The following is a 27,356-nucleotide window of genomic DNA, read 5'->3' on the forward strand; positions in this document are numbered from 1 at the left end:
AGTTACAGCATTGGTGGTTGCGGTGACCAATACTTCAAAAGCAGCTCCAGTCTGATGATTTGAGGCTCTGGTACTGTCTTCACCTAGTTACATGCCGATCATTTCACCTAGAGTGCATAACTTATTTTATTTGTGCTACACTTAATAAAATTTACTACGCTATAATGCTGCTTGGAGCCCCTTTTTTTCCCTTTGTTTCCCAGACTCTGGTTCCGCAAGCCTCTACAGAAAGCAGGAGCACGGCCTTTCTTTTATGATCGATATCTATTGTTTAGCAACCAGCGCAAATTCCAGAATATGTTTTTTCTTACGTGCTTTATAATTTGTAAATAAAGTTATTAATTTAATTAAATTTTTTATTTTATTGCCATAATGGTTTCAATTGTTTATTGTTTAAAACTGTGAGGCCCCTTTCACATGGTCGGACCTTTCAGGTCCGCCTGTCAGTTTTGTCCGTGGACCTGAACGGCCTATGGAGTGTCGGATGTCAGCGAAGACATGTCTGCTGACATCTGACCCGATCCGATCCGCCAAAATCGGACGTATGGCAATACGTTGCCATCTGTCCATGGCAGATTGGATCGGGTGAGATCTGATGAAATAGGACATGCTGTCCATTTTCATCAGATCTCTCCATAGGAGACAGCGGCGCTCAACAAGCCCCTCCCTGCTCAGTGAGCAGAGAGGGACTTGTCATCCGCTGGCTCAGCGGAGAGATCTCCCGCTGAGCTGGTGGACTCATGTGAATGAGGTTTGAGAGACAGATTTCCTTCTCATGTTTACATATTCGCCTAAAGTGTTACTAAAGGTTAGTAAAAAAAAAAAAAAGAAAAAAAAAATAACAAACGTGTCATACTTATCTGCTCTGTGCATTGGTATTGAAAGGAGTAGCCCCGATCCTCCTCTTCTCGAGTCCCCCCCTGGCGATATTGTCTCAACCGCTTCTTCGTGTGTGTCTAAGGAGCTTCTCTCCAAAGACGAACACAGCAGGGGTTCACCCTCCCCTTACTGCTTTTAAATGACAGCAGCAGGGGCAATGGCTCCTGCTGCTGTTTGACTCCATATGTGAAGAGGATGAGAGCAGAAAAGAGATGCAGGGTAGGACAGAGCAATATAAAAGTACTGTATATAAAGTAAAACACGTTTTTAGCTTTAGTAGTGATTGTAAAATGAAAATATTTTTTTAATAACAAACAAGTCATACTTGCCTGCTTTGTGCAGTGGTTTTGGACAGAGCAGCTCAGATCCTCCTCTTCTCGAGTCCCCCTCCTCCCCGCCGTTGCTCTGGGCTCCACCTCTTCTCCATGTGCCATCATAGAAAGCTGCTTCCAATGGTGGCACACGTGTGGGCTCGATCCTGAACTTCACTATGTGTGTTGGCCCCACCCCCTGCTCCCTTGTCACTAATTTTGATTGACAGTAGCAGGAGCCAATGGCTCCCACTGCTCTCATGGAGTCCAGTGCCTCTGCTCTCAGGCACAGCTCTGGACCAAGATCAGACTCGGGTAACTATTTGAGAGGCAGGGGGGTGTGCTGACATTGGAAGGTTTTTACTAATATGCAGAGAATGCATTAAAACAAGTAACCTTTACAAACAATTAGTTTGTGAGGTTGTTACATCTTTGTCTCCATTTGAGCAGACACTAGCTCCCTATGCCCTCTAGTGGTTATCCATGTTACTTCATAGTACTTGTGTCTTCTTGTTTATAGCTCACAGTGTTGCTGAGTGGGCCACAGGAAATTGTATTTTATTATTTATGGGCCCCATATTGCGACCTAATAATCCTGGGAAAGCTGTAAATCAGGTTAGGCATAATTAGCACTTCTAGATGTCCTCTCTAACTATAAATGCACACTTCTGCCTGTGAACTTTGCATTTTCAGATGCACATGTACATGCATTGTATCTCAATGCACTTCAAATTTCACATACACGGAAACACATTTTATCCATTCCAAGCATTTTCTTTCCTTTTTTTATGGAAATGCAAGGCACTACCGTTCTTTACTGTGGGGTTGAAAGTGTTAGTCAGTGTGGTCAAACATTAAAAAAAAATTGCTGTACTGTCTTTACTGACCTCAGTTCTTTTTACTAATGACCTGCTGTTTACATATTTTGGTATACTGCATACTACAGTTAAAGTGATACTAAAGTCTCATTGTTTTTCTTTAAAAATAACAAAAATGTTATACTTACCTGCTCTGTGCAGTGGTTTTGCACAGAGCAGCCCAGATCCACCTCTTCTCAGGGTCCTTGCCGGAAACTCCTGGCTCCTCCCCCACATCAAGCATCTCGCTATGGGGGCACCTGAGTCAAGCCACTGCTCTGTGTATGCATTCAGACACTGAGCTTCAGGAAAATCAATCAAGTATCTCCAGGACTGCTGATACACCTGCAGATATATAAAATATGGGACACATTACATTTGTTATTTGCACAAATTAACCTGCAGTGGTTATACTTTGATAGCAATGTTGTGAATTAGTGTATTTTGACAACCACCATTGCTCTAGTTCAGGGGTGCTCAATCTCTGGCCCGCAGAGCCCTCTGATGTGGCCCAGACCTCAAACTGAATACAGGAGTTTTGGTGCGCTTTCAGAAAGGGCATAACATCTGCAAGATAAAATCGAAGTCTATGGCAAAGCGCAGCTAACCTGCAGGAAAGCCTCAGGTGCGCTGCGCTGCACCTACGGTGCAGGTAAACTGCAGTGCATTGGTGTGAAAGCAGCCTTATAAAGGGCTCAGGACAGTAAGGGTTTGTTTACATTTGTGGTTGGGGGAAAAGCACTGATCATTTTGCATGCATTTGGACAGTAATGCCACAAACACACGGTCGGAAATTCCGATGGAAAAAGTCAGTCGGATTTTTCATCCGATATTCCGACGGACTTATGCCACGTACACACGAGTGGAATTTCCGACGGAAAAAGTCAGACGGAAGCTTTTCATTGGATATTCTGTCCTTGTTATTGCCCCATCTGACTTTTTGCCATCGGAAATTCTGACGGAATTAGATAGAGAACATGTTCTCAATTTTTCACATGAAAAAAAAAATCTATCAGAATTTCCGTTCGTCTGGATGCAATTACGACGGACTAAAAACCATGCATGCTCAGAATCAAGTCGACGCATGCTCGAAAGCATTGAACTTTATTTTTCTCGGCGTAGTGTTGTACGTCACAGCGTTCTTGATGGTCGGAATTTGGTGTGACCGTGTGTATGCAAGACAGCTTGAGCGAAATTCCGTCGGAAAAACCCGTCGGAGTTTATTCCGACGGAAAAAACAGTCGTGTGTACACGGCATAAGAATAAGACCTTCCTAAGGTCACATGGGCAGCTGTAGCAAACTGGCAAATGCATGATGCTTCTATTTTATAAAAAATATGTAAAGAAACTCTAGTGTTTTTTCAGACAAAGGTTTCAATAGTTCATTCTTTTAAAGGAGCTGCAAGCTGTTTCTTATTACAGCCCTTTTTACAAGAGTGAAAGATACCACACACTCAAAATCACTCTAATCCTGTGACATGGAATGTTTAAGTAGTTCCAAAAATACATTGGGGTGATTTTACTAAAACTGGAAAGTGCAACATTTTTATTGAACAAGCTGAAGTTAGAAGCTGATTGGCTGCCATGCAAAGCTGCACCAGATTTTGCATTCTCTAGTTTTAGTAAGTCAACCCCATTGTGACAAAGCCAGGAAGTTTCCTTTTAAAATTAAAGCTGAATTTCAGGAATTCAGCTGCTTTGTAAAAACTGCAAGCATACCATGTTGACTTGGCTCTATTACTCACATCTGACAGATTTATTGTGCTCTAGGAAGTCAGACCCTTCTCATTGGATGGACTGATCTTGTGTACGCGGCTTATTATTATATGCTGGCCATACAAAAACAATTAATTTATTTCTTCAAAAAAATGTTCATTTTAATAACGTCAGTTAGATTTTCCAATCGTTTGTGGGGTCAAATCGATGTTCTTTTCAACCACAGTGATTGGAACATTTGAAGGACGTATTGGTCAAAGGAAATTTCAGACAGTGTATGTGGTTTTCATTCAGAATTGATATTCATTTTAAAACTGAATGTAAAAGCAAGTGAAATTTTTAAATTACATTTTTCATTCAGCGAATGTACAAAGATTTTTCATATTAATATTTTCATCCAAAAATCGATAAATGTATGGCCAGCATAAGGCTCAGTTTACACCAATGCAATTTTTGCTTTTGATCCGTTTCTGCAGTGCTGTGTGTTTTGCATTTTTGCACACATGATTTTGCTGCAATTTGCGTTTTGCATTTTTCATGCTTTTTTTTTGGCCAATTTGTTGTTGGACAGATTAAAAAACTCAAATTGCTGCAAAAATGCACTACATGCTTTTCTGCAGCTTTTCTATTGAAGTCTATTAAACCAAAAAAAGCACGATTTTGCATTGAAAAAAGTCCTTGACCCTTTTTCCAAATATGCAGCGGCTGAAAAGAAGCATAGTGCAATGCAGTGCATTTCTGCAAAAAGCACCAAAAAAACGCATAGGCGTGAACCAGGCCTAAGACGTTTAGTAGCAACAGCATGCTTTTTTGTATCGCCTGTCATATAGGGGTTAAAAAATGAAAATTGGCCCTTTATAGTACAAAAATAGCAGATATTTGTTACTATAATGGGTTCATTTATACTGTTAAGATAATAACATATATTACCTTTATCACATATGTAATAATAAATAATAAATACACCCAGGAGTAGGATATATCGACATTATAACTAGGAGTCAGGCATGAATCTATATGAAGGGTGGAAGGGAGATCTGAATCTTTTTATAATAAAGTAGTACTAAAAGCTGAGGCTTTTTTTTCATTGATATGATCATTTTAAATGCACAATACTGGTAAAAGTTTACTTTAAATGTAATTGTAATGCCTTATATTACCTCCAATCTATCAGCCTCCACCTTCTCTGGCTTCAGATACTGATCCTCTCTACACAGTCTTTAAAGTGATTTCTTTCTTCATTAAGGTGCAGCCTATCCTTACTAAAGAGCCGTTAACTGACTGAGAAGTCAGCCCAGTTGTCCAGGAAGCTGAACCCCTATTTCCTACACCAGTTCCTCAGCCACTTGTTCAGTTCCCTAATCTCCTGCTACCTCTCTAGTGTGGCACATGTAGTATTTCTGAGAAAACTACCTTGGAGGTCCTTCTCTTCAATCTATTCCCTTTTTAGGACTTTCCATCTTCCTCTTACTTACTGGTGCCAACGTGTACCATGACAGCTGTGTCCTCCCCAGCCCCACCCAATAATCTGTCCACCCGATCCACGATGTGCTGAACCCAAGCGCCCAGTAAACAATATACTGTTCGGCGACCACGGTCTTTGTGACAGATTGTCCTCCTCTCTGTCCTTCTAATAGAGTCCTCTACTACCAGTACCTGTTTATCCTTTCCTATATCCCTGGCTCCCTCCTTACCGGAGGTTACTCCCCTGGCAGCTAGGGGAAGGCTTCTGCTCCACCACTGCCACCCCTGAGCTTATATCCCCAACATCATGCAACTTGGCATATTTGTTGGGGTGTACCAATTCGGGACTGGCCTCCCTAGTGCTCTTCCCTCTACCCCTCCTGCTAGTTGTCACCCAACTACGTACCTCTGGCTCCTGTACTTCCATGTCTCCACCCTCTTCTACACTGGCCCCCGCCAGCACCTGCTGGGTAATGTCCAAACTCCTTTTCAGGTTGTCAATGCTGAGCAATGTTGCCATCCTGTTTTCTAGATCCAGGATCTGGTCTTCCAGAGAAACAAGCTGACATCTCGCACAGCAGTATTTGCCCTTGATTGGCTCATCAAAGAACGCATACATTAAGCAGAATGTGCACTGGGTCGCATAATCCACTCCTGTTGGACCTTTTACCCACTACTCTAATGGGGATAATTAAATGGTTACACTCAGTACTCTATACTACTCTCAGTTACACCCTGTGCTAGAGTTCCACGTTGTTTCAAATTACTCAGTTACCTCCAATACTTCAAGTTACTTCAGATATTACTCCCCAGTTACTTCAGATATTACTCCCCAGTTACTTCAGATATTACTCCCTGAGTTACTTCAGAAATTACTCCCCGAGTTACTTCAGAAATTATTACCGAGTTATTTCAGTTATTACTCCTGGATCACTTCAGGTATTACTCCCAAGTTACTTCAGGTATCACTCCCAAGCCACTTTAGGCATTACTCACAAGTTATTTCAGATATCCACAGTAAAATCAGTCTGTATATGCAGTAAAGCATGCTTGTTATACTCACTGTTGGACCTAAGGGGTTAATCCTCTGCATTGTGTATAAATGCTATTTGATTGTCTCGACCCTCCTCTCTGATCCTCCTCTTCTTCCACTGTCTCAAAAAAAAAATAACCTGAAGATTACAGAGCCAGTACACATGCTCAGTTTGGTGTGCATTGCTAGAGAGTTTTTTTTTCCTTGGGAGGGTACATGTGATCAGCACATGGCCAATCAGCACTGTCCAAACATTTCCAGATAGATAGTGGATCAGGGGAGAATGAAAACTCCCCTAGAACACAGGTGTCAAACACAAGGCCTGCGGGCAGAATCCGTCCCTCCAGGCCATTTCATGTGGTCCTCGCACCTCTCCTGCAGCTGCAGGAGAGCTCCAGCCCTCCTCTGGTCCTACTCCAGACCCTTACTCTCTGCTTTCAAGCAATGCATCCAGCTTCTTCCCAGCAGCAGCATAAGGAAAGGGGGTGCATTGTGATGTAAGGGAGAGTGGGGGACTCAACTTCTGATGGTGGGGTGATCCTTGTCATCTAATATATGGGGTGGGGATGCGCTGGACATCTTCAAATGTACAGGTACAACCGGCACTTTTGAGGGCAATCATAATTCTGATGTGACCCACGATGAAATTGAGTTTGACACCCCTGTCCTAGAAGGTTTACTAAAAACTGATAGAAGACACAAGGCTGCTATATACTGTTTATGAGAAAAGTTTTTTTATCAGTTTTTATATTTGCAAAAATAATTGCATTTCTATGTTCTGTGTACTGTACGAACCCAGATATAGTGAATGCAGGGTCTTGGGTTTAGTAACACTTTAACTCGCTGTGCGTGCACTTTTTGCAAAGTTGTGGAATTCCTGTAATTCAACTTTAGATATTTCAGCTGAACTCCATGTAGATGTAAAATATACAAATTATAACCGCTCTGTAAATAAAAAAATAAATATATATATATTTATAAATGTCAGCAGTGAAAATACCTACATTTGACATGGTATCAACGCTTCTTGCAGTCCCTGTACAGTGGAGATGGGGACAAGAGAAGCAGTGCAAGGAGACAGTCATTTGGGAGCATGCCGATAGAAGAAGAGAGTAGAGCGAGAGATGAGCACATCAGTCTGCTGATTTTCCTTTCACTGTCCAGCCAGAGAGTGGTGGAGTAAAAAGACTTGTCAATGTTACTGAACTGCAGCAGAAAAAAAGAGCTCTCCTGCCCATCCAGATAGGGCTATGCTGTGTTATTGGGCTGTGTAAATCTTAGGACTGGGTAAACAGAGATGTAAATCTGGTAAACCAGGTTTTATATACAGTGGGGAAAATGATTTGATCCCCTGCAAGTTTACCCACTTACAAATAAATGAAGGGTCTATAATGTTTTATCATAGGTGTATTTTAACCACTTAAGCCCCGGACCTTTAGGCAGCTAAATGCCCAGGCCAGGTTTTGCGATTCGGCACTGCGTCGCTTTAACAGACAATTGCGCGGTCGTGCGACGTGGCTCCCAAACAAAATTGGCGTCCTTTTTTCCCCACAAATAGAGCTTTTTGCGCTATAAACAAAAATAGAGCGACAATTTTGAAAAAAACTCAATATTTTTTACTTTTTGCTATAATAAATATCCCCCAAAAACATATATACATTTTTTTTCCCTCAGTTTAGGCCGATACGTATTCTTCTACCTATTTTTGGTAAAAAAAATCGCAATAGACGTTTATCGATTGGTTTGCGCAAAATTTATAGCGTTTACAAAATAGGGGATAGTTTTATTGCATTTTTATTTTTATTTTTTTTACTACTAATGGCGGCGATCAGCGATTTTTTTTTGTGACTGCGACATTATGGCGGACACTTCGGACAATTTTGACACATTTTTGGGACCATTGTCATTTTCACAGCAAAAAATGCATTTAAATTGCATTGTTTATTGTGAAAATGACAGTTGCAGTTTGGGAGTTAACCACAGGGGGCGCTGTAGGAGTTAGTGTTCACTTAGTGTGTGTTTACAACTGTAGGGGGGTGTGGCTGTAGGGCTGACATCATCGATCGAGTCTCCCTATATAAGGGATCACTCGATCGATGCAGCACCATAGTGAAGCACGGGGAAGCCGTGTTTACATACGGCTCTCCCCGTTCTTCAGCTCCGGGGAGCGATCGCGACGGAGCGGCTATATACGAAAAGCCGCGCCGTCGTCCCGGATCGCTCCCCGCGGGAATCCGACCGCCACATGTAGCGCGGGGGGGGGGGGGGGGTCACTATCATTTAAAATACACCTATGATAAATTATAGGTCATTTCTTTGTAAGTGGGCAAACTTACAAAATCTGCAGGGCATCAAATAATTATTTCCCCACTGTATGTATTTTATCTGCATATTTAACTGTTTGCCTGGAATTCAGGTTTAAATTGTCGAATATAGCTCTGAAGGTATCAGTTGCTTATCAGCAAGTCTTTTAATGCATATTTGCAGGCAGATGTTTTTTGTTTCTATAGTTTTAATAAATAGATGTATGTCTAGCTTTTATTGCCAAGTTCCAGTTGGGGTCATTTCCTCTCACTTCCTGTCCTGGTGACACAACATGAATTGAGAGGCTATCTCCTCAAAAGCAAATGAAACCCCAGCCTTGATAGCTGCCTCACCAAGAAAAATCTGGAAGAGCTTGAAACTCATTCCTACTCAATTCAAGAAAGAGAAACAAAGATTGACTGAAGATCAGCATTGTGTTTGTCTTGATTTCCTTGGTAAAAATATAGGCATAGCTAGGTGAAACCTAATACTGTACAAAATGTACATAGCAAAGTAGTATACTTTTACAGAAAACTCATCTATTTTGGTATGTGAAAAATAAACTGTTACTGTTTTGATAGCTATATATATATATATATATATATATATATATATATATATATATATATATAAATATTATTTTGTCATGCTTTGCACTTATGTTTCTAGGCTTCCTAGTGTCAGATGATATTGTTTTGCCATTAGTTTACATGGGTAGTTAACAGATTTTCTCCTCTGATGATTTATGTTCTCTTCCTTCACAGGAGGCTACATCAGCAATTTGAAAGCTACAAAGAACAAATAAAAAAAATAGGGGAGGACCCACGTCGGTATCCTGGGGATCACAAGGATGATGCTCCAACATGTGGAATCTGCCACAAAACAAAGTTTGCAGATGGCTGCGGACATTTATGCTCTTACTGCCGAACAAAATTCTGTGCCCGATGTGGAGGTCGTGTTTCGCTTCGGTCAAACAATGTAAGTACACTTTCTTTGACACACAGTCTTTATTTAGTGAATATTGATACAGAAGTTGTATACTGTATATATTTTTTTTTTTACAATTCTATAGTGCTGTCACTAGAGACAGGCTGTTTTGCACATAATATTTAAAACACTATTGCGCACCAGAGGTATATACGAAATTGGAGCATGTAGGCATATTGCAGGAATTCACGTAAAGAAGGTATATAACCTTGTATCAGCATGCCTCACGCAATCTTGGGTCCTCAAACCCATATGTTTGGTAAGTCAAGCTTTTATCCTCAGGACAGGGTCTACAAATGCTATAAAGAAATGTTTTTCAGTTCTTTTTTTTTTGTTTATGCTTCATTATAAATACTGCAGATTTTTTTTTTTTGTATTTCTTATTCGTGAAGAAAAAATAAACTTAAAAAACATTATCTATTGGGTTTCATTCACACTAAGGGCTCTTTCACACGGAGCGGACCGTTTCTGGGTCCGCTCCGTGTGTCTCCGTCGGCTCAGCGGAGATCCCCGCTGAGCTGTCGGCGGATAGGGCGGTCCCCGCAGACAGTGCAGGGACCGCCCTGTCTCAGCTCCGCTCTGCTCTATGGGGAACCGGATGTAGACGGACCGTCTGTCCGTCTGCATCAGTTCCGTTCCGCCGGACGGACGGAAGAAAAATAGGGTTTTCTTCCGTCAGAAAACCGGATCCCGACGGACGCGGACGCTAGCGGATGCTCCATCCGCTAACGGACGCGATCCCATAGGGATGTATTACAAGTCCGTTAACGGACTTGTAAAAACGGACAGGCGGAGCGGACGTCTGAAAGGGGCCTAATGCTTTCAGGTGTCTGATATAAGTTGCAGGTGCATTTCCTCCCTAGAAGAGACAGCTGCAGTGTGCAGCTCACAATAGTAATGAATGGCTCTATGCAGATACACATCGTACTTATATAAGCCCATGGATGTAAATGGAAGTAAATCCCACAATGTTGCTTTTGTTGTATACTTGAGTACAGCTAGCATATGGCAATTTATTACTATGGTCAACTGAATGCTACAGCTGTCTCTCTCAGGCATGAAACTATGCCCACAATTTTTATGTCAGATGCCTGAAAATGCCTGTGTGCATGAGGTCTTAATATGTATATCATATTTACCACTAGCAACCAGCAGATGGTAAGGACAAAGCAACAGTGTCACCAGAATCAAAACTTTAAAATATATGTGTGTGTGTGTGGCCATGCTTTGAAAAGAACATGAAAGCACCTCATTTTAAGGAGGAGCTCCAGTCAGTTTTCTGAAATTAAGTCAGCAGCTACAAAAACTGTAGCTGCAGACTTTTAATAACCTGACACCACCTGAACCAGGATCCAGTGCTGTGTTTTCCCAAGGGGGCAACAGGAACCATTTTCGGTCCTCGTCGCGAGCATCTTCACTGTGTGACAGCTTGCAGCTTTACAGCCGGGTGCCCCCTGCACATGCGTGACTTGTGACGTGTCTCAGAAGACTGTGGAGAGGGAGGGAAAGGAGAAATTCTGCTCAAAACGCCTAGGCAATCCGAACGGAAGTGGGAGCGAGTGCCAGTCAGAACCAGGTACCCGCCCCCACCCCCCAAACAAAAGAGCCAAATGTCAAAGAGGATCGGGGGAGGAGGCTTTTAAAGCAGAACTTCCTCTTTAATGCTTTAATTATCAATTTGTGAAATATATTTTAAACCAAAAGGAAAACGTTTAAACTTGCTTTTCAAAAAAAGTGCGTAATAAAACTGATCAAAATCTCTTCTAGTTTATTTTTAAACAGATTAAACAAGTAAACATTAATTTTGTGCTGGTCCCATAATAACACAAGATCTGCACTGCGGACAGTGCATATCATATTGTTTCTTGATGTTGGTTTATGCATGGTACTGTAATCGCTTTAAAAAAAATTGTAAATTAGCTTGCAGCATAAAGTAATGAAAGTAAGAAAATAAAGTCACTGAGGAACAATGTGTGATTTGCTACAAAAAATCGTAACCTGCCCAGATTGTCGGTGAGGTACATTTAAGCCCATTCATTATGTTAAAAAGCAATACACTTCAAAGCACACTGTGTTGCTGTTCACTGTATTCTGGTGTGAATTGGCCCTAAATGTTAAAAGATTATTTGAAAACTGTGAAGCAATCTGATACAAATATATTTTTTTTTTAATGGAATGACTTACTTATGAATTTTATTGCGTCAGGCCTTTAATCTGTCAAGGCAGTAAAAAAATTGGAACAGGAATAGGGTCCTACTTCAGATTATTAGAGCAGATTGTGCTGAAAAGGTGGTGAGCACCTCATGACTACTAAGCAGAAAGTGTGAAGCATGCACCTTGTTCCATTTAAAAATCTCTTTAACAAAGGAAAATAATTTGCTTTCTGTAAAACCTTTACCTTTAACCTTTTTCTAAACTGCTTGTGAATGCCTGCTTACCATTCATTTTATATTTTTTTTTCCTTCTTTTCTGCTTCCTTGGATGCTTTCCCAAAGGAGGACAAAGTGGTTAGAATCTTTTCTTTCTTTTATCTTGTATATGATACAACATTGAAATATTTCAGTAGACATTATGGTGCCAAATGCGTGGGATTTGTTATTGTGTAGTTTTGACAGTCATGATGTAGCTACTCTTCAATCACTCACTCTGTAAATTAGATTAGATACAATTTGCAATTTAAATTACCTTTGTCAGGTAACCTATGTTTATACGAGGTTAGAAACAAAACTGCAGCTGTTCTCCTATTTTTAAAACAGAATATAAATACTATATTCTAATGTAGCAGTAAAACAAAGCCACTTAAAATGCAGGTAGCATTTAAAGTAAACATGTATTAAGTTTAACATTAGTAAACTTGCACCTATACTCAAAGAGGTTCTTCAACCTGAAAACTAAAAGTCAGCAGCTACAAATACTGTAGCTGCTGACTTTTAATAATGGGATACTTACCAGCCCAGGGATCCAGCGCGGTCCTCATCAGAGCTGGCTCTTCGGCCGTCTTCGGGTCCATATGCCAGCATGTTTACTTTGTAAAGCCTCCTGTGACTACTTGCGGCTTCAAAGCCAGCTTCCACATGTGTGAGCTGCTCTGCTTTGTGAATGATCCCGCAGCTTTCTAAAACTTGTAAAGTGTCCCAGAAGGCTGCAGGTATACAAATAAGGTAAATGTCAAAACCTAAAGAGGAGGGGGGAGGAGGCAGACAAGTGGAACGTCCCCTTTTGGGTAAACGTATGCTTTAATGCTGCCTGGAGGTAGATCCTAACTGACGTATGTGCACCTCAAATATTGGGACAATTAGATATGCAAACAAAAGAATTCTACAAGTAAACGTGTAGTTAGTTTAACATTAGTAAACTTGCACATATATACCTAATGCTGCCTGCAGGTAGATCTAGTTGATTTATGTGTTTCTCAAATCTTGAGACAATTCAATATGCAAACAGCAGCATTTTACATTTCATTGTTTACTCCTAAGTGTGGTAGGCAGCTCATGTAGGCACCTATAGGTGCTTGCTATTAAAGACACTGTCAGTGGTAAGAAGAAGCCAAAATGCTGCAGGTATAAAATGTAGGCAGCTAGAATTACAGATTCAGCAGTGTAGGCAGACAGTGACTTGATCCAAATGATCTCTTGCAGATAATAAAAAGCTTTAACCAAAAACTTGTGTAGATCTTCACAGGTGACCATCAGATAGCTCAAAAAAATCTAAATATGTCTAGCTCCAAAAATACATGTGGTCGGAACAGAAACTTAAAAGGCACACTAAAAAGAGGATGGGACTAACTGTACAGAATGACTCCAAGCTATGGTGTGATGAAGGGACAAAATTATTTAAAGGCAAACAAACTGTTCATTTGTAACATGATACTCCCCATCAAAATCTATAATTTCAATTTTAAAAACCTTGAGAATCAAGTCCAAACATTACAAGTGAAGACCGAAAGAGAATAAAGCAAACATGAACATAAACTTCTAAAATCATTCCTTATGCCTGTAAACAGGCACTGAACACAATACATGAGTCTGTCTTCAGGCAGCAACATGCACCAGTCATTCTTACCTTCCTTTTTTAAGAGGTCGGTATGGAAGAGAAAGTCTCCTCCAATTTTTTTCAGGTCCTTTGCAGATGTGCCATTTACAACACTCTACAGGTGCATCTCAAAAAAATGTGAATATCTTTAAAAAAAAAATGTTTTTCAGTAATTCTATTCAAAACGTGAAACTAATATATTTTATATAGATGTGTTACACACATAGTGATGTATTTCAAACATTTATTTTTTATTTTGATGATATGGCTTAGGCCCCGTACACACGGTCGGACAAAACCGATGAGAATGGACCGAGGTTCAGTTTCATCGGTCCAAACCGACCGTGTGTATAGCTCATCAGTCTGTTTTCCTTAGGTCCAAAATTTTAAAACATGCTTCAAAACCGAACCGATGGACCGCTGCCCGATCGGTCCAAACCGATGGTTAGTACAGAAAGCATCGGTTCAAAACCCGCGCATGCTCAGAATCAAGTCAACGCATGCTTGGAAGCATTGAACTTCGTTTTATTCAGCACGTCGTGTGTTTGACGTCACCGCGATGGTGTGTACGCATATCAGGCCGTCAGGCCACTTCAGCGGTGAACCAATGAAAACGGTCCGTCGGACCATTCTCATCGGTTTGGATCGACCGTGTGTACAAGGCCTTACATTTTGGGAAAACATAAAATACAGTATCTCAGATAATTTGAATATTACATAATATAAAAAATATATTTTTTAATACAAAAATATTGTCTTACTAAAAAGTATGTCCATGTACAATATAGTATGCACTTAATACTTGGTTGGGGCTCCTTTTGCATGAATGACTGCTTCAATGTGGCATGGCATTGAGGTGATCTGCATGTGGCACTGCTGAGGTGTTATGGAAGCCCAGGATTCTTTGATAGTGGCCTTCAGCTCATTTGCATTCTTGGGTCTGGTGTCTCTCATCTTCCTCTTGACAATACCCACAGATTCTCTATGGGGTTTAGGTCAGGGCGAGTTTGTTGGCCAATCAAGCACAGTGACACCATGATCATTAAACTAGGTATTGGTCTTTTTGGCAGTATGGGTAGGTGCCATGTCCTTGTGGAAAATGAAATCAGCATCTCTATAAAGCTTATTTATATTATGTTTGGTGACACTCAAATATGTATGTTTAAGATGAGAAGTGAAACTCGTTCAATATAGAGATGTTTATATGGAAAAATCAATAAAGAAATGTAAAAACAAAAAAACAAAAAGCATCTCCATAAAGCTGGTCAGCAGAGGGAAGCATGAAGTGCTCTAAAATGTCCTGGTAGAGGAGGGCTGCGCTGACTTTGGACTTGATAAAACACAGTGGACCAACACAAACTGTTGTAAATTTTGCATTTCATTTGGAAATCAAGGTCCCAGAGCCTGGAGGAAGAGTGGAGAGGTACAGAACCCAAGTTGCTTGAGGTCTAGTGTGAAGTTTCCACAAGTCGGTGTTGATTTGGGGAGCCATACCATCTGCTGGTGTTGATCCACTGTGTTTTATCAAGTCCAAAGTCAGCACAGACCTCTAGCAGGAAATTCAGAGAGAGAAAACTTCATACTTCCCTCTGTTGACCAGCTTTATGGAGATGCTGATTTAATTTTTCAGCAGGATATGGCACCTGCCCACACTGCCAAAAGTCCCAGTACCTGGTTTAATGATCATGGTATCACTGTGCTTGATTGACCAGCAAGCTCGCCTGACCTAAACCCCATAGAGAAACTGTGGAGTATAGTCAAGAAGAAGATGAGAGACACAAGACTCAACAATGCAGATGAGCTAAAGGCCGCTATCAAAGCAACCTGGGTTTCCATAACATCTCAGCAGTGCCACAGGCTGATCGCCTCAATGCCACGCTGCATTAATACAGTAATTCATGCAAAAGGAGCCCCGAACAAGTATTGAGTGCATACTATACTGTATATGGACATACTTTTCAGTAAGCCAAAATTTTTGTATTAAAAACCCTTTTTTATTGGTCTTTTGTAACATTCAAATTTTCTGACATACTGAATTTTGGGTTTTTACTAGCTGTAAGTCAAAATCATAAAAAAATAAAATAAATGCTTGAAATATATCACTATGTGTAGAATGCATGTTTGAGGTACACCTGCACATGTTCCTCTGTATTGGTTGCAAAATGATGACATGGATAAGTTGTGAGATAGCTCGTACAAATGAAGACATTCAAAAGAGTAAGAACTCAGCCTTGTCCTTGACTTCACAGAAGTATTGAGTGAAATAGTATTAGCTCTGAAATTGTGATAGGGTCATTATTCAAGTAGTCAGGTGAGGGCGATGATGTCCCAATGATGTCCGGCAATGCAGTGGCTGGTGCTGCATGAGTGCCGCAATCGGGAGGGTTGAGGTCCGTAGGCACATAGTTCCATTGATCTTCATTGGAGAACTTTCTGATGCATTGTGCTCTGTTCCTGACATACACATATAACTGTTTTGTCTGTGTTTGTTTGTGTATGTATGTCAACAGTACTATCTTGCTGTGTGTGTAAAAGTGAAAATAATCTATTTCAGTCTATTTCATGTTTTATAACTTCAGCAATTTCAAAGTTTTTTTTTTTTTTACCTCGTATGCCTGCAAACTCCTGAAAATGTCTATAGTGTACATGGACACATTGGCTAACATGAAAGGGATTTTCCAGACAGAGAAAAATGAATGTTAAAAAAATTCCTGTAGAAGCAGCTTCTTTGAGCTACAGTGTGCATGAGCCCTAATTCTGTTTAAACCTTCCAAGTTGGTTTAACCAAGTTTACCTTGTCTGCTTACTTCCTGATTCCTGATCTGGAAAGAATTCTGTTTCTTGTTGTGTTTCAGCATCCACAGAAGCCATCTTACACGATACTCTTGTTTAAGCATCTACTTTTTTTTGTATGTATCTGCGCGAATTGTCGTGCATATGCGTTTGCGCAACTCGTGCACACACGCAAAAACTTGTTTTCACATTTTTGTTCTGCACAATATGTAAATGGACATTTGCGCACATTTGTGTGCATGAGGCGTGATCTACTGACCAAAAATGCAGATTTTTCTATTATTTTTTACTGAAAAATGCACAGCGCTTTTTTACAAGCCTGTGCATAAGCACATTACAATTAATGGGCTGTATTTTAGCTCAGTAAAAAAAAGTGAGCCTTTTCAAGCTGCTGTGTGCAAAAGTCCAAAAATGTAATGTTTTGCTGTGACTTGCTGTTCTGACATTGAAAGAGTTACCTAGCAGTTTCTGAGAAATGTATGAGTTGCTTAGCTCTGTGTCTGTAGTTTTTTTTTAAAACAGGGGCAACTTTCTGTCTAATTTGTGTGAGAGGGTATTCTAAGCAGAAATCAGAATGTTGTATAGTAGTGTAGGCAGCCTCTACTGTGTACATGTTTAATACACAATTGACTTGTATAACAGTGCCATTAGGCAATCACTGTAGTATTGGTATTGCAGGCTGTAAGATTCTGTGCTGTGATTAGCTTGTAGGCACAGGATTGTATGACAATGGATGCATAGGCCTAAATAGCTGTATATCCAGGGTCCGAATCACATCTCGCAGTATATTCCAGAGCTTTTTTGGCTGGACCTAAACAATTGTTTGACTTTTCTGCTTCCCCAATCTAAGCACAGCAAACATGAGCACTATAACTGATCCAGCTGAGGTGAGATAGCTGGAACTTAAAGTCTCAGCAGTATAGACAGACAGTGACTTAATTTAAATGACATCTTGCAGATTGTAGAATGTTTTAATCAAAAACTTGTTTTGATCTTCACGAATGAACATCAAATAGGTCAAAACACCATAATATGTTCTCCAGCAATGCATGTGGTCAGAAGAGAAATTAAAAAGGCACACTTAAAAGAGGGTAGGAGCATCTCCTAGCTACATAGTAAGGAAGGGACAAAATTATTTAAAGGCAAACAAACAAAAATGCACGTGTAACATGATATTAGCCTTTGTTTGATTTACAGATGCCATGGTGCTGCACATGGCATCTGTTATGACACCTGCCTTTCAGTGGCATGACCGTTTGGTTGAAAGCTAACATAAGCACTTGATTAACTATAACATTTATTTATTAAAAAATGAGGAATTGCCCAAAACGCTGTCCACGGTATATAAGTCCCTGTTCACCAAAACGCCTCTTGGAGTTTCTAGATGTAGGGAGAGGTGGGAAAGGGAGATTCCTGACATTCAAGGGGAGGACTGGGAGGATATGTAGGATCGCCCCTTCAAACACCTGGTCTCTGCTATGGATCGTCTAATTCAGTTTAAATTTTTACACCGCATTTACTACACCCCAGCCAGATTGTCTCGTATCTACCCATCTAGTACTGGACAGTGTTGGCAGTGCAATTTTTCCCCGGCAGACTCTGAGCAAATTTGCTGGACGTGTCCCCACGTCCAGAACTTTTGGACAGGGGTGGTTGAGTGTCTGTCGGGGGTGCTCAGTGTTCCGGTTCCCCTGACCGCCAGGGTCTGCCTTATTGGGTTGGTTGAGAAAGTGGTTCCCTCCCTGGCACATCGTACTTTACTGAATATTGGGCTGTTCTATGGCAGGAAAGCTATCCTATTGAAATGGAAGAACTCCAGTGCTCCAACGTTATCATTTTGGAAGGGGTTGGTTAACTCCGTAATCCACATGTACAAGGCTACTTACAGGTCAAGGGGTTGTGATAAGAAATTTAAGCGAGTTTGGCAGGCTTGGCTAGACTCCTCGGACACGGTGGGTTAGAGTTGTAGTTTAGCTCGAGAGGTTTCCATTACTCCCTGGGGATTCTTCTGAATAGACATGTTTTATAACACATATAGCCAGATTCAGAGAGACTTAGGCTGGCGTATCAGTAGATATGCCAGCATAAGTCTGAATGTGCGCCCGCGCTAATTTAAGCGTATTCTGGTAACCAGATACGCTTAAATTAGGCTCAGATACGAGCGGCGTAAGTGTCTTACACCCTCGTATCCTAAAGTGTAATTTTTAGGCTGACCGCTAGGTGGCGCTTCCATTGCGGTCAGCGTAGAATATGTAAATCAGTAGATACGCCTATTCACGAACGTATGCCCGGCCGACGCAGTACAGATACGCCGTTTACGTAACGCATTAGCGGCCTAAAGTTATTCCATCAAATAGATGGAATAGTAATGTTAAGTATGGCCGCCGTTCCCGCATCTAAATTCAAAAATTTTACGCCGTTTGCGTAAGTCGTCCGTGAATAGAGATTTACGTCGTTTACGTCCACATCGAAATCAATAGGCCCGTGCGGCGGACTTAGCCGCAATGCACACTGGGAAATGTAGGCGCACGGCGCATTCGCAGATCCAAAAAAAGTCAATCACGTCGGGTCAAGCCTAATTAGCATAAAACACGCCCCCTCAGCCTATTTTGAATTAGGCGCCCTTACGCCCGCCCGCTTTAGGCTACGCCGCCGTAACTTAGCAGGCAAGTACATTGTGAATCATGTACTTGCCTCACGAACTTACGGCGGCGTAGCCTAAATGCCATAAGCTACGCCGCCGCAAGTATGCGCTCGCCATCCTGAATCTAGCTAATAGTGTATCTCTGACATGTGAGGATGTTTTCAGTTTATTTTATTTCTTTCTCTCCATTTGTGGTACACGTACCTTGATTTGACCTAATTTGAATTCATTGTGCTAATGTTGCTTGGGGTCATTATATTTCCTGGATTGTACTTGGTGCTTTGCTATTTGGCTGCTATGGGTTGGTGGTTGGTCAGGGTTGGGGTTAAGAGGGGAGGGTAGGGGAGGGTATAAGGTTGTAGGTTGTAATTGTTACTTGTTGGTGTGTCGGCCTTGCGTGGCCTCTGTCGGGGTAGGCATGTTGCCTACCTTGTGTTTGTGTTGTTTGTATGAAAAATCAATAAAAATAATTTATATAAAAAAAAACTATAACATTTATTATTCGAGGCATGCCTTAAATGTAACAGTTATAGAAAACAGTGAAATCAGTGGGTTTAGTTTCGCTATAAAAGCCTTTCTCCTATTCATAGTATAGATCACAGATGCCACATCTGCATTCCTCAGCCAGTTATGCTATCTGATTAGAACAGGGTGATAATAAATGTACCTAAAGCCATGACTTGTTTTTTTAAGCTAGAATAGCAAATAGTACCATAAAGTACCATAATATGAAAGCTACAAATTTCAAGAAACTTCGCTATAGGGGTTATACAGTATACAATAATGACGGTATTGTATAGAAACAGAAATAAGACACAAAGCCAGTATACCAAACTGAAGGATGGAAAATGTATTGAAATACTATATCAGCAAATGGTTAACATCAGTGTTTTTCTAGGGCCCAGAGGCCCTCTATATCAAGGTGTTAAAGGCTCTTTAACTCTGCTTGTCAGATTGAAAAATAACTTGGCCTGAAAACGTTGGTGTTACGTTTTTTCTGTCCTAATAATAGTTAAAAAAAAATCTCCTTTTTTTTTTCTTTTTTTTTTGCTATATCCATTTGAGTAGACATAATTTATTTCCTGTCAACAGATACAACAGGAGGTAAGAAGAAATCCCTTTAAAATTAGGAGAAACCCTCCTAGACTGTTATCACCCAAACAAGTGTCCCTGTTGGGAGATTTATTATCATTTCCTGTGCTGTTGACCGCAATGACATTTTTGATTTCCCACCATTTTTTGCCAAATGACAATGGTCACCAAGCAAAGAGAAATGATAAATCTCCCCAGAATAGACAGCAATTAAAACCTTATATGGGTTCTAACCCTTCCCTACTTGAACACTACATACCAAAATAAAAAAAATGAGGTTTAGATATACCGTATTTATCGGCGTATAACACGCACAGGCTTATAACACGCACCCTAAGGCCTCATACACGTGATAGGATAGCCAGAGGACAACGGTCTGAAGGACCGTTTTCATTGGTAAAAAACGATTGTGTGTGGGCCCCATACGTTTTTTAACCTTTGGTTAAAAAAATAGGAACTTGCTTTAAAATTTAACTGATGGACGCATAACCGATAGGTCAAAACCGGTTAGTATGCAAAAATAGGTTAGTATGCAAAAGCATCGGTTAAAAACCCGTACATGCTCATAATCAAGTCGACGCATGCCTGGAAGCATTGAACTTCGTTTTTTTCAGCACGTCGTTGTGTTTTACATCACCGCGTTCTGACACGATCCGTTATTTAACCTATGGTGTGTAGGCGTGACGGGCCATTAGTCAGCTTCATCGGTTAACCTAAGACAACGGTCCTTCAGACCGTTGTCCTCTGGCTATCCTATCATGTGTACGAGGCCTAACCTTAAGGCCCCTTTCACACTGGGGCGTTTTTCGAGCATTATTCGAAAGTTTTTCGAGCGTTATTCAAGCATTTTTCGAGCGTTATTCGAGCAAAGCCTCATCTGCAATCCCAATGTGCTGGTAAAGCACCGCTAATACCTTAACGTTTTAGGGCGTTTTTGCAGTGCCTCAGTGTGAAAGGGCAAGGCGTTTTTACAGCACTTTCAATTCATTTCAATGGAGAGGGGTGTTTATGGAGCGTTTTTTTTAGCGCCCAAAAGCTGTTCCAAAGATGCTGCTTGCAGGACTCAGTGTGAAAGGGTCCACTGAGATGCATGGAGAGCGTTTTAATAGCGCTATTTTTAACACTAAAACGCTGTAAAAATGCTTCAGTGTGAAAGGGGTCTTAAAAGGAAGTTTCAGGAAAAAAACTTTCCACAGCCCCCTGCGTATAACACACAGGCACAGTTTATTCTCTATTTTCAGGGTAAAAAAGTGAGTGTTATAAGCCAATAAATACAGTAATTTAATATGAAAGCTACAGATATTCTATGTGCCACTCCTTCTCCCAACCCTGTTCCAAGTTTTAAATTTACCTGCCTCTGATCCAGCAGGGTATCGTCTGTGTGTTCTTGGTCTTTGTGGGTAGAAATGCCAGTTCATTTACTTTCCTTGTGTATGATGTTATGGTTCTACAGCCAACCTTATCTCTGGAGATACCCCATTATAGTCAAGGGCACCTGTAGTGAAAGGCTGTAAACAGTGCCAAGTCCTCTGCAATCCACAGCATGCTGTAAATGTACATTTTGATTTTGATGAGGAGAGTCTGGATGGGCATTTACTTAAATGTGTGCTCATTACTGGGATTCAGAATTTATCTTTCAACAAGTTAGTCCTTGAGAGAGTAATTTTTGTTTGGTTAATAAGAGAACTGGCACTTCAAAAAACCTATGCTCAATATTTAGCAAACATTTTGCAATTATTTTACATTCTCCAATTTTAAACCCAACTGAGATTTTTGTTTTTACAGATAATACTTACAGTTACTATTTTTACTATATGTTTTTATATCTGTCTGTGACCCCACTGAGGATATATTCCTTACCTCTTGTTCCTGTGACGCCTGTGCAAGAAATGAGGGGTTAGTCATTTGGGTTAAAAAACACAGACAGCAGTAAATAAAAAGTTTGAATCCAGCAGGGTTTGTCAAACTTAAAGGAATGCTGAATATGAATTCCATTGAAATCATTGGCTTGTAATACCCATTTTCTGGGTTGTCAAACAAAATGCATCAGGTTTGGGCACTGCCCTGGGGAATTTCATTTGCCAGAAATGTAAAAAATTTTTTTTACAAAAATGTTTTTTCTTTGTAAATGTCACTTTTGACAACTGGAGGGCCATAGTTTGAAGACCCATGCTGTAACACATCATACTGAAAACATTTTAATAAATTGCCTACAGTCCCCCTTAAAATATATACCAAACCCTTTGATTCTGGTATGCATTATTAAGGGGTACCTCACGCAGAAAAAAAGCGTAACCTAGAATTAAAGACAACCCAAATGTCTAACGTCATTTATTACAAAAATAAATATCCCCAAAAATGGCACTTATAAATCCATTGTCAATCACAATGCTCACAAGCTCTCAGTCAGGGTAGATGACTGATCCCAACTGTACTGCTTGCTGAATGACAGCTCCCCAAACTATATAAAGTAAGGGGTATCAGTGACCATATTTGGGCAATGATGTCACTGCTATCCGCACCCCTTTACTTATGTGGCCAGGGATTCCCAGCCATGTAAGCAATTTCCAGTGGCCGTGGTTGCTATAGATGTATCAGCTGCCAGCACCTGCTGTCAGCACTAGCTGCTTCCTTAGGAACCGTTTGACAGCTGGAAGCTGTCATATATTGAAGTAGTAGAACTGCTATATATGATACTCGGCTCCCACTGAACAGGGGGCTGAAAGGGCAAAACTTTGTGTTAAATAAAAACTTTGGGCTGGATTCAAGAAGCAGTTGCGCCTGTGTAACCATAGTTACACAGGCGCAATTGCTTACTTGCCCCGGCGTAACGAATGCTCCTGATTCAGGAACCTCGTTACGCCGACTGCAGCCTAAGATATGTGCGGCATAAGGCTCTTATGCCTGCATATCTTAGGCTGCATTCTTGCGATGGCCGCTAGGTGGCGTTCCTGTTGTGCTCAGCGTATAGTATGCAAATTGCATACTAACGCCGATTCACAACGTTGCGCGAGCCCTGCGTACACAGTTTACGTTGTTTCCGTACGGCGTCTTTCTCGTAAGGCTGTCCCTGCTATTAGCAGGGGCAGCCAATGTTACGTATACCCGTCGTTCCCTCGTCGCAAAATTTCAAATTTACGTAGTTTGCGTAAGATATTCGTGAATGGCGCTGGACGCCATTCACGTTCACTTTGAAACAAATGACATCCTTGCGACGTCATTTGCCGCAATGCACGTCGGGAAAGTTTCCCGATGGAGCATGCGCTCTACGATCGGCGTGGGAACGCGCCTAATTTAAATGATTCCCGCCCCCTACGGGATCATTTAAATTGCGCGCGCTTACGCCGGGCATTTTGCCGGTGCGCCCACACAATTTACGGAGCTACTGCTCCGTGAATCACGGGCAGCGCAGTAATTTTGCGGGGGCGCAGGGCAAAAACGTTGCCCTGCTCCTCCGTAAAAAATGCGCAATTGTACTTGAATCTAGCCCAGTATGTCTGTATGTCACTTACAACTTTATTACTGGAAAACCTTTTAATCGTACCACATATCAAAGAATTAATGTCTAAGTGACCCTTTTTTTCTCTTTATTGATTATATGTTATCTTTGTAAACTTGTTTAAATTCTCAATAAAAATTATTGATTTAAAAAATAAAATAAAAAAAATAAAAAACTTTACCAAGGCTCTATCTCTAAAAATGGAATATCAAATTTTGGCCGAAGTTGGGGTTTAAATTACCAATATAAAGAACTGTCTTTGTTGCCCTTAGTAATGAGACTCTTATGCCCTGTACACACGATCGGAATTTCCGATTTTATAAAATCCGATGTAATTTTCCGTCGGAAATTCCGTTCAAGCTGCTTTGCATACACACTGTCAGACCAAATTCCTACCATCCAAATCGCGGTGACGGAAAACACTACGACGAGCTGAGAAAAGTGAAGTTCAATTCTTCTGAGCATGCGACAAATTGATTCTGAGCATGCGTGTTTTTTTTCTCCGTCGGAGTTCCACACAGACAATCGGAATTTCCGATAGTATTTTTTTCCATCGGAAACAAATAAAACATGTTCTATTTCTAAACTCCGACAGAGAAAAGTCTGATGGGGCTCACACACGGTCGGAATATCCGATGAAAAAATTCCGTCTGACTTTTTTCATCTGCAATTTCGATCGTGTGTACAAGGCATAAGTTATGTGACCCAGAACATATATGCAGATTGAGAGAGAGTAAAAAAAACTGCCAGATCTGCATAATTTCTCTAGGTCAGAGATTTATAAAGTATTGCTGGAAAAAAATAGTATATTAAATACACCCATTGTTTTTGTTTTTTTCTATATCAAACACTCTTCTTTCTCTCTCTTCAAACTTCTATTCGTTAGTGAAGTGTGGCCTACTTAATATTCAAGGTGTTAGAAAATACCCTTAAGAGCTATTCTATAATTTGATGGATTGCCATGTGAGCGTTTGCTGGAAAAGTAGCTTGAGTTAGTGACTAATCATATGCAGATGTAGTTACTTTTGGGGCTATTTATCATATCTGGCAATGGCTTATGACACGTAAAGTGGGTCAGTCTCGCAAAATATTTATGAAGCCTTGTTTTAGAACTGCAGAAACCCAATGAGCTATGGTGTTTGTCTACTATTTCTTACATTATTGTTTCTATAAAGAGCTAATAGTGTTATTACTGTGGTAAATAATCACATCTCCATCTTAACAGTATACAGTAGGTGTATATACATTGTAGATTTGTTTCTGCCATTAATTACATTTCTGGAGTCTCAACAGTTAGCTGAGATAGAAAGTAATTGTTTCTTTATGGCTTTAGGGTATTTGACCTATTATGCTTTGTTTCTGCTCTCTCAGTATATCCTAAACTAATCTTACTTTTGCTTTGCTGATAAAAATTCATTAGCATTCGTTTGTATATTTAAGGACAAAACTGTGCCAAAGATCATTTTTAAACCTGAATATGTGAAGTTGCTTTCCACCAGAACCATAGTTACGCCTTTCCTTGTGCGCATCTTTAGTTGTTAAAAATCTTGCCTTTACCCTAGGGACACTGGAACCTAGGGATTTATATAAATCCCTAACTTAAAATGATAATAAAGTCTTGTTTTTTTTAAATGTAAAAAAGCAGCCAGATCCTTCTCTTCTTGTCCTTCTTCGTTGCTCCTGGCCCTTTCCTCCTGCCGAGTGCCCCCACAGAAAGAAGCATGTTGTGGGTGCACCCAAGCTGCAGCTCCATGTGTCCATTCAGACACAGAGCTGCACCTCAGCCTCTCTTTCCTCATTGGCTTACTGGCTTTGACAGCAGTGGGAGCCAATGGTGCCCGCTGCTGTCCCAGCCAATGAGGAGGGAAAGTCCCCAACAGCGGAGTCTCTAGTGCCACATCACTGGATCTAGATGGGGCTCAGGTAAGTATTAGGGGGACTAAGGGGAGCTGCTGCACACAGAAGGGTTTTTTATCATAATGCACAGAATATATTAAGATAAAAAAAAACTTCTACCATTTTAAGTAATACACCCTCCAGATTCCACTGCAAATTCAAGCTCCTCTTCATAAATTGGGAGAGGCATGCAGTTGGTATTGAGGATGTGTGTCACCGATCCTGGGTGCGCACAAGCAGATGGCTATGATGGCTATGTGCTGGAATATTTTGAAGGGATTTGCAATGCAACTTGGCTCTGCTCATCCCAGGTTGTTCTGCAGCCACACTAGTATGTGTCTTAGGTGCAAGTTCAGCTTATAACAATAAAGCTTATTCCAGGGCTTCCACATCCTGTTATTGGAGAAAGAAGTAGCAGTAGAACGTCTGTGCTCTCCCTTCATGTTTAGCATGCTTCACTTATAATACTGTGAAGAGCAATAGAACCCTGAATGGCCATTTTCTCCCCATTCTAAGTAATGCTGTAATAGGCTTGCATATAAAGATTTAAAGTGGTTGTTACCCAAAGAGATAAAAATCTAAATACCTTTTTTCCGTTATCTTCAGCAGAGCGGCTGGGACTCACGTGACTGGCCTGAAGATAACAGAAGAAAGGTAATTAGAGACACGGTTTAAAAAAAAAAAAAACAGAGTGTGTTATCGCTGTATACAAGAGAGGGGCTGCCAGCAGCATTTTAAAAACTTTTAGAGCCCTTTCACACTGCCAGTGTGGGGGGTCGGTAGTACAGCGCCACTAGTTTGGGGAAAGCCGAGAACCAGCTTGGCAGCTTTTTCCCCTTACACACGGCCAGTTTTCCTGGCAAGAAAACTGCCATGGGAGCTTTAGCCGGGAAACCCGGCCGTGTGCATGCTCCACCGCAGTGTTTCCCATAGGAAAACTGCTGGGAAAAAGACCGCCGGGAATCGCGGCAGGAAAAAGAGAACATTTAATAATTTTTCCTGCCGGCGGTTTTCCTGTCTATGGAGCATACACACAGCCAGTTTTCCCGGCCAAAAGCTGTCATGGCAGTTTTCCAAACAGGAAAACTGGTCGTGTGTACGAGGCATGAGAGTGTCAGAATGTCTCAGAAGTAAAGATGGGCAGAGGTTCACCAATCTGTAAAAGAGCTGCATCTAAAAATTGACAAACAATTTCAGAATAATGTTGCATGACATAAAATTGCAGAGACTTAAAATATATCCTCATTTCAGTGCATAATATCATTAAAAGATTCAGAGACTCTGAAGAAATCTTTCTTTGGCAAGGGACAAGGCCGAAACACTATATTGGATGTGATCTTCGAGCCCTTAGATGGCACTGCATTAAAAATGTGCATGATTCTGTGATGGGCTCAATAATTCTTCCACAAATGTCTGTGAACACCAGGGCTTTTTTTCAGGGGGAACTTGGGGGAACTCAGTTCCACCACCTCTGGCTCAGACCTTTTGGTGCCTGCTCACCACAATCACTTGTAAACACAGAAGTCTGGTTTCTGTGTTTACAAGAAACAGCTCTGCACTCTGTGTGTAACCACCTGAACTCGGCACTCTGTATGTAATGCAATCCTGGTATTTAATGCCCCTTTAAGACCCTTCTACTGTTTGTGAAATCTGAACGGGTCGTGGTTGAGTTCCTGCACCTTTTTTCTGAAAAAAAAGGCTCTGGTGAACACAGTTTGCTGTGCCATCCAAAAATGCAAGGTAAAGCTCATTATGCAAAGAAGAAGTCATATCTGAACATGATCCACAAACACCACCATCTTCTCTGAGTAAGCTCAATTAAAATGATCTGTTGCAAGATTGGTTAAAG

At 40.9% G+C, this 27,356-nt stretch overlaps 1 protein-coding gene across 14 annotated transcripts in view; it reads left to right on the forward strand.

Moving 5' to 3' along the window:
- The window catches only part of RIMS1 (regulating synaptic membrane exocytosis 1), a 492,278-nt gene that overhangs the window by 76,027 nt on the left and 388,895 nt on the right, over positions 1-27,356 (forward strand). For 13 of the 14 annotated variants that reach the window (XM_040349940.1, XM_040349925.1, XM_040349926.1 and 10 more), the window contains exons 2-3: positions 9,329-9,542; positions 12,047-12,058. In XM_040349940.1, the coding sequence (XP_040205874.1) occupies positions 9,329-9,542; positions 12,047-12,058 (226 nt within the window). The remainder of the gene's footprint in view (positions 1-9,328; positions 9,543-12,046; positions 12,059-27,356) is intronic. The other variant, XM_040349930.1, reaches the window with a different exon arrangement.

The sequence above is a fragment of the Rana temporaria genome, chromosome 4 (genome assembly GCF_905171775.1).
Source record: "Rana temporaria chromosome 4, aRanTem1.1, whole genome shotgun sequence".
Taxonomy (NCBI): domain Eukaryota; kingdom Metazoa; phylum Chordata; class Amphibia; order Anura; family Ranidae; genus Rana; species Rana temporaria.